This window comes from Labeo rohita, chromosome 5 (assembly GCF_022985175.1).
Source record: "Labeo rohita strain BAU-BD-2019 chromosome 5, IGBB_LRoh.1.0, whole genome shotgun sequence".
Classification (NCBI taxonomy): Eukaryota; Metazoa; Chordata; class Actinopteri; order Cypriniformes; family Cyprinidae; genus Labeo; species Labeo rohita.
In genome coordinates this window covers 20,987,817-20,996,671 of record NC_066873.1, presented here as the reverse complement: position 1 = coordinate 20,996,671, position 8,855 = coordinate 20,987,817, and the positions used below count along the sequence as shown (strand labels likewise).

The following is an 8,855-nucleotide window of genomic DNA, read 5'->3' as shown; positions in this document are numbered from 1 at the left end:
TATACATTAAAAAGATCATTTTACTTCAGTGCCTAAATTGCACATCTTAAAATCCAATCTGGAGTATTTTCAGTGACATATTTTAATGCATGGTTAATAGAGAGTGTGGGGATTCTGTTTCAAAGAATCAATGAGAAAAATGTCAGTTAAAAAAATGATAAAGAATGAATATTGTTTTAACCAATAAGCATATTTAAATATAATTTCAGAAATGTTTTTTAACAAACATAAAATCTTTGACCTTTTACCAACTGTCCTTCACTACTCTCGTTCAGAAACACATAAATAGTGGGTAAATATATTCGTACATTTGTTTTGAGGAACAACTCGTGAGGAAGATTAAGCTGTAATTACTAGCCTACTTTATCATTTGCCTTTCACGCGCGAAAAGCTTAAACCCTCTAAAACTGTTAAACAGCTCTTTCTACATTTTCCATACCTCGAACTCGAAGGCGGAGGATTCATCTTAAGTTCAAATGTATAGAACGTCAACGCGTTCGATTAGTTCCAAATAAAGTTTCAAGCGCTGCATTTGAAGAGAAGCGCGCTCAGGAAGCTGATCGTGTTCGCTGCTCAGCTGTATTTCTGTTGGCTGAGTGCAGACCCTGCCCTGATTGCCTTATATCCATGTCTATTGACGTGTAGAGAGCAGATGGAGGCAGAGGGACTGATCTGATCTCTAGTCCTCAGAGGTCATTCTCGCTACAGTTACAGCCACTTGTTGCCAAATCGCTCAGAGACGGCGAGCGCGTCGCGAAACCGTTTTCAAAAAGAGCTATTTCTTTGCTTTCACGACACACATCTAGATGTTGAGACGGGAATACAACCACTTCTGACTCTGTTTTGGGGAAAAAGGTCACTTTTGAGCAAATTCGTCGCATTTGACGGGAGAAGCATGGTTGACAACACAAGCATAGCAACTAAATCTGCACTGGTAAGCACGCGCTTTTGCTCCTCCGGTAGAACAGAGATATCGTTATGCTTAGCTTGTCACTTTATTGTATGTACTTGAATTCAATATTTAATGCACTTATCAGATGTTTATCGGATGTTTTGTTGCGTTACGCTACACACGCGCTGCCCTTCGACCTATAGCTAGCAACACAGCGTATACAGTGTACATACATTGTCATGTTTCTGTCTCTAAATAATTACAATTTCATGGTCGTTTATTTTAACATCACATTAGAAATGTGACATTTCCTGCCTTTACAACTTTACTGATGCTTACCGTCAGGTAGTTGATCCTGTTAGTGGAATCATTTCCATAGGAAACCACGATTCTTGCTTAACCCAATGCAAAGCTCTTTTTTATCCCATGAACTGTACTGCACTGATTTGATCGGTAATATCATTTGAACATTTTGATATAAGAAAATAAAACTTAAATTGTGGCATTAAATAAAGTAAAAGTTGTGCCGAAGTTACCTGCAGTGATACGTTGACTTTTTTGGACTGCTTTAATTAGCTTGCTGATAACTGATAAGGAAAATTGAGTACAAATAACAAATTAGCTTTGACAAGTTTAGTGGGTGGAAATAAAGTTATGAAAGCGATAAGATTTTTTTGCAGCGTTCACCAGTTATAAGTTCTGCTATCTTTAGTCAAGTAAATAAGGCTACCTAATTATTGACAGCTTGTATGCGACATATACGCTTAAGTTTCGACATATAGGCCTGCTTTTTAAGGAATTTTGACATATAGCCTACTTTCGACTGTAAATGTAGGCTAGTTTTCATGAGGAGTCAGACGGGCCCTTGTAATTTGGCGCCACTATTTTATCATTAGCTAAACATCAGTTATCTAAAATACTTTTAAACAAAAGCAAGTTTTTGTGATTATAGTTCTGATATGTAAAAGTACAAGTATTGCGTAGGCCTACTGTTTTTATGCTTTATTGTACCGCCTGAATCTGAGTTGTTATGGTTAGCTCCTCTGACGAACTTCTCTGTTCGTTACCGCCTTTTTGATACTAGCTACAATGTGCTCTGACTAACTGTAAGTGTAACTTTTATACTTATTTTTTAAAAAAAGCCAACTGTTTGTATGAAAAATAACATTTACTTTACACCCCCCACCTTCCCTTCAAACTATTTTGGGGTTGGGGGGGGGGGGTTAAGTCTTAATTAAGCGGGTCTGACTTGACGAAATCACCCGTAATTTTGCTTCCAGCTAAAATTTGTAGTGACACTTGCTTTCTGTTGCCCGCAGCAAGCCGCTTTTTCGTCGGCGAGCACTCTTCCTCTGTTGGTCAGCTCCTCCGGCGCACACAGTCACTCCAGCGGCGGCAGCGGGATGAAGCTGGAAGCGGTCATGGAGAACCTGCAGCGACAGCAGGCGGCTCGAATCGCCCTGGAAGAGAAACTTCGCCAAGCCGAAAAGGAGAAAGACATCAGGTCTATGGTGGAGTCGCAAATTCAACAGCAAGCTATCGCTTTCCGCCACTATCAAGCAGCGGTGAGGGGGGCGTTCGGTCCGGGAGTCCCGAACCCGAGCTCCGGCCACCCACTTGAGCGCACAGCCGAGTCCGACATCGATGATGATGATGATGACGACCCAGACCTGGACCGCGGCATGGATGATGAAGACCGCGACTTGGAGGAAGATGACAGTATGAATGAGGCTGGAGGGGATGAAGATTTAGAAGGACCCCTGGCTCATTACCCACCGCGCCATGCTGTTTATCCCGGTGCCGGCCAGTCTCCAAAAAGTACTCCCATACATCTGTCCAGAGTCCAGCCAGCCTATCCAGCTCCTAGACAGGCTGAATCACCGAGTGGTTTGGCACCACAAGCACAATCGCAGCACCACGAATGGACTTATGAGGAACAGTTCAAACAGGTATGTTGATGAGTGAGATCTGTAGATAGATTTGTATTAATGCACTCTCATAACCGTCGAATATGCACTCTGGTGAACCCTGTGGTGATTACTAATGTGTAAAGTTTGAAAGCATGAAGTGAAATTAGGTTCAGTCTTGTGTGAAACTACTTGCATAAGCCCCAGTATCATTAGCCAATTGTCATCATGATCAAAAAACTGAATTATTAAATGGAAACAACAGGCTTTTAGGCAGTACTGAAACTTTAATGCTTCATCTTAATGTAAACTATACTGTCCAGACACTTGCATCATGCATTGACATTATATATTAAGTTAGACTGTATCAGGTTTAATCCCTGTTTCAGTGTCTAGTTTCATCATTAGCACGTACAGTCTGCACTAAAAATTGCTGCGTTATATTTTTCTGCTAAATCAAAACTTGCAACATGCACTTTTGCATGACTTTGAATTTAATTACGATGCAAAAAATCTTAAAATTGAACCTGTTTTTGCAGAGCGCATAAAGAACTAATATGTTTTATTAAAATCTTTTTTGTTGATGTGTATTGGAAATTATTTTGGTATAGGTACTGTTTAGTTATTCAAGGTGGCTTGTACACCTGCACACTGTAAATTCAGGCTTATGCGTAAGAATGTTTCATAGTTATGCTGCAGCAGATTTGCTCCACTGTATTCTCAGGGGATAATTTAGAGTGATACACTGAGAGTGAGGCTCTTAAGCAAACACAGATCTATACAGAACGAGCCTGGATGGACTTGTCATTCCTTATTTATGATAGATCATTCAGAAACCTGGCCAAATGAGACATGCACATTAGCGGCTACATTAGTGTAAGCACTGGCTTAACGTAAGGGTTCCAGTGCAGTTTGAATAAGGACGGCTGTTTTGAATTAACGTTATGAAATGGAGAATAACAATGCCTCAAACTGATCTCAAATAAATGTAGCATTATTTTAATAATGTGGTGTATATGTCTATAGATAGTTTAGCTTTTCTATTCCAGAATTTGTGCGCTGTTTTTAGATTTATAAAGAGGTTTGAACAAGAAATACAAATTAGTATGTACTGTATTTTTTTGATCATATAACCAACTACAACGTCTGCTTTGTTAAAAAAAAAACACAAGGACAGTGTTACACAACACAATTAATGTTGTTTTGCAGAAGTTGAGGACATGCATTTTGTAATCGCTGTTGAGCTATTTGGACAAATCAAGTAAAATGCAGAAACAATGAAAGGATGCCGATGGCATTTGGCAGACTGGCTGGAGCCGTGTACTGCCTGTTTTCAACACTTTAAAAAATGAAATGCTATAAATGCCTTCTGAAAATAAGAAAGTCTTTTTAGAGGAATCTAAAAATAGGCTGCCATTAGATTTACTTGTGACCAAATTCTTGGTGTTTGTATTTGCGAAAGTAATTAAAACACTAAATACAGACTACTGCTTAGCTTGGAAAAAACTTTATAGGTCAGCTCAAATTCTTTTTTATTTATGTTTCTGTACAATACTGTTTAATTAAAACTAAACCCAATAAAATAAAAATCTAAATAACTCTTAATTTGAATGAATTTCTCTTTTAGCCAAGCCTAAGTTGGACGTGTTAAAACTATTTACACAGATATTAGATATGAGTCATTCATTAAAGAACAACAGAACAGATAGGAGAGAGAGCGAGAAAGGGAAGGATCGGAAGAGACAAAGTTAAACCGGTTGCCATCTGGCCGTTTATTGTCAAAGAAACAGTGAGGGGAGAGAAAAAAAAGCAAGTCGTTGCGTAGAGTTTTGGCAGGAATGCAGGAAACTAGACCTGGTGGCATTCCAACCTGGCTCCCTCCCAATAACGCTGGGATATCCCTCTCAGGCTGCGTATGGGTCGGCTCAAAGCCAAGCCATTACGAAATAGGAACAAACTGCATACTTCACTACAGTCTAGCCAGACAAACATATTTGTGTGCGTGTGCATGAGTGTCCACAAAGAGAATCACATTCTAGACCATCATCGTTGTACATATTAAATATTTACTGGTGCTTTCACTTTTGTTTATGTAGTATTTGTTAGATGTGTGCATTGAAATACCAGAAGGTTTTTTTCTTTGCACTGAACGAATGTTTTTATTGCTTACTGTAGCAAAGTTTTTAAATCAGTATTTTTTTTTTATATTTGAGTTTATAATCAAGGTTTGGGGTTAGTAAGATTTTTAAAATATTTAGAGTCTCTCATGCTCACCAAGGTTGGAAAATACAGTGAAAATGGTAATGTTGTGAAATATTATTACAATTTGAAATACGTTTCCTGTTTTAACATATTTTGAAATGTAATTTATTTCCGTCATGGCAAAGCTGAATTTTTCATTACTCCATTTGTCATTACTTCAGTTTTCATTGTCACATGTCACTGAGTCAGAAATCATTCTAAAATTCTTGGTGCTGAAGAAATATTTCTTATTATAATCATTGCTGTTTATATTTCTTAATATTTTTGTGAGATATGTGATACATTTTTTCAAGATTATTATTTTTCCCTTTTTTGTGTTTGTTGTCACTTTTGATCAATTTAATGCATCCTGAATAAAAGCATTAATTAAAAAAAAAAAGATCTGCCTGACCCCAAACTTTTAGAAAATAGTTTATGTATTAATAAACAGACTCAAATTCAGCAGCCTGTATATCTCAACCTATTTGAAGCACATATCAAATGTTCACTAAAATACAGAGTGTACTTTCTCCCCTCAGCAAATATCATCTTTTGATTGCTCAGTCTGACCTCCACTTTGGTTTCGGGGCATATGTTTGATCGCCCCCTCTGTCTTTCTCTGCCATGTTTTGCAAACATAACAAAACTCACAGAATGGCTTTTTCCCATAACAAGGCTTTTACAGGGCTATAGAGGGGGCTGGGCAGGGCTGAACGGGGTGGAGGAAACCCAGCAGTGGTGTTTGGTTTCACTACATAAGCTTGTGGAAAAAAAGGTTTGTCTTTGCTTCTTCAGTCCACTTTAGTAAAATTAGTCTACTAATGTATTGTCTTTTGACTTAGAGAGCATTAGCACTCTCTAAACTTTGAACTCTGTTTGTTCTGAGTCTGGAAGAGACAGTTTGGATATTTAATCCTTTAGAAATAACAGTTAGAAGCCTGTGTAAATTGAGAATGATCATTTTGGATTGTTCAAAATGCGGTTCAGAAGAGATTAATGAGTATCAAGGCAGCCAGCGATGACCTAATTGACTTGAAAAACACTCACGATTAAGTAAAACATCTCTGGAGAAAATAGGAAATGAGGCAATTGTGAAATCACTGAAAGGAAGACAAAGTTCCCCCCCAGACAGGAAGGCAAAATAGTTTTTGTGGTTAAACAAACGTTGTCATTGGGCAGGAGTTTAGAGATAGGCACCTCTTTGTTTTGCTGGACACTTTTGTGAAAAGGAAAAAAAAAAAAAAAACATGTGGAAGTGAGAATCGGAGGCTTTGTGCGGCCAAAACAGCTCTGACCCATGAGCCTTTGCGGTTAGTCTGTTTATATATTTAAATGGCCTGTCCTAAAGTCTTCTCAAGTAACACACTTCAATTCAAGCCCATTAATACCTTCATAAAAATGCTTGGAGCCCCTTCTTTGAAATCGACACACACACACACACGGTAACTCCAGTGTCAACACAAGACATTCCTTGACTTTACAGGCCTGCTCCACCCCTATGGTGTCCCCTTCTGTTTGATTGCACTGCTTTGCTCATATGTTTTTGGGTCCTGAGAGCCATTAAGTTCCCCAGCATGCAGTCTCAAGCTAAAACACATGCATGGAGCCAATTCTCCATATGGCACAGAGGTTGTGATTTTTACCCAGCAGCATTATCGTTAGCCTTCTGTGGTATGAGCTAACCCAGGCCTTCTGACAGCTGTGGCAGGTTCATTTTGGACGTGTGCTGTCAGTGGAAATATTTAATAGAATTCCAGTCGTATCAGTTTTAGGTTGCCTTATAAATAAGATCCTGCTTTAGCTGCGTTCAATTGGTGGCCTGTTATAAAATCCATGTTGAACATATCATCAGCAGGTGATCTGATAATGCTGCTCTGAACATTAACCATACTGAACATTCAGAACTGGTAACAGACCCACAGCTCCAGCTACGTCAGTGTCTTACTCACCGACTGTAATAATGAAAACAGACACACGTCAAAATGAGAACGTTCCATTTTAATCCTGTTTGTCGCTGCCTCGGTCATCACACAAACTCTGAATGTATGCAACTTTTTTTACTATAGTTTAAGCAAGAGGCTGATAAATGTGCATATATGTTTTTAATTTGTACATTTTACTATGATATGTTGCACTTGAGCAGTATGTATAAATCTCTGTAGACCATATAACACATTACTTTTGCCGTTATCAAATGGGGGTGGGCGATAAAATGATAATTATCGTCATATATACTTCCCCTCTATAAAACAATATCAAGAGTTCGATAAATGTTCAATATAATGTTTATGTGTCAAAAGCGGAAGAAACAGCACTGCTCATTTGAAGCACGCCACAAGGACCGTTTATCCTTTTTATCGGCTAAAATTTCAAACAGCAGCACAGCGCGATCTTACAAGAGCAGATGCGTTTACTCACTGATGAGTCCTAAATACGAGACTAGTAAACAGCACTGTAAGATCCAGTGTGAAGTGTTTGAATTCAGCAAAAACCACAAATGAATTGCTGATTTAAACTAGTTTAAAAACAGGCGACAAACAGGAAAAACACTGTGTGCAACTATGCAGTCAAAAGGCTTTTTAATCTACAAATCGCCATAATTTACAGTGGATTTACTGTAGTGACACTAACTGTTTCATGGTATTGTGGCTGAAATGTGGGATATTTATATTAAAATAATGTAAATATGTATTAAATGTATTAACAATAGTTACAATAGTTTCTTAGGATTAAGCATTTATACTGAATGTATTTAGACTACTGTTTTATATACAAATAGCCTACCTGGAAACCATATAGTTAAATTTTTACCATGGTATTGAGGTGCTATGTGTAGTTTAAACTGTTGTTATCATGATCTAAAGCATATATGCTACCATATATACAAGAACAATGTTTAATTTTAATAAAACTCAAACAGTCAGAATAATTGCATTTCACCATATAAAAACAAAGTTGTTACAATTTTTACAGATGTTACTGTTTTTGATTATGAACATAAATATACATCTGCGTCCTAACTCAAGCTGCTACTACCGTCAACTCAAGATACTGTCTTGTAAGGTATGTCTTACTCACTGACTGTAATAATGAAAACAGTCACATGTCAAAGTGAGAGCGTTCCATTTAAATCCTGTTTGTCGCTGCCTCGGTCAGTCAAAAGGCTGGGGTTATCATGATCTAAAGCACGTATGCAAACAAACAGAATAATTACATTTCGCCGTATAAAAATCGGTTGTTACAATATTTACAGATGTTACTGTTTCATGATTTGAAACAATATCACTTTTTAGAACATGCAGAAACTAAGAAATACATTTAGTCATAAAGATATTTGTGTTGTTACGAGAAAATGACTGGAAAAGTGTAAAAAAAAAAAAAAAAAACGTGAAACGTGAAGTGTTTGTCATGTTCTGACCATAAAGATTAGTTTAAAACCACAATTAACCATCTGGTTTCTAGAACTTTCACTCAAGAGAAGAAATCTGCCTTTAAACTTAAGGATTTAAAATTTATTGTGAAACTTATTGATATCGACATGATATAAAAATTTTAGAGTGATCATTTTTTGGACATATCGCCCAGCCCTGTTATCTAATATTCACTTAATAATAATAATAATAATTTAATTACACTATTAAATGTAATCTTTAGCAAATAAATGTTCAGTTTTCATAATGTACATTATAATGTTGTGATTCCTATATTTCCTAGCATTTACAGTGATTAATTTTAGTTATAGTGTGTTTTATTTTTTAGACTTTATATATAGCTGAAGCACATTTTTTAAAGTTACGTAACAATTTTTACCATGC

General features: G+C 37.1%; 1 protein-coding gene across 2 annotated transcripts in view; it reads left to right on the top strand.

Annotated features, from left to right (window-relative positions):
* The first annotated feature begins 339 nt into the window (after nucleotides 1-339).
* The window catches only part of arid3c (AT rich interactive domain 3C (BRIGHT-like)), a 79,826-nt gene continuing 71,310 nt past the window's right edge, over nucleotides 340-8,855 (top strand). The window contains exons 1-2 of one of the 2 annotated variants that reach the window (XM_051110693.1): nucleotides 340-934; nucleotides 2,212-2,841. In XM_051110693.1, the coding sequence (XP_050966650.1) occupies nucleotides 896-934; nucleotides 2,212-2,841 (669 nt within the window). In that variant the 5' untranslated portion in view covers nucleotides 340-895. The remainder of the gene's footprint in view (nucleotides 935-2,211; nucleotides 2,842-8,855) is intronic. The other variant, XM_051110694.1, reaches the window with a different exon arrangement.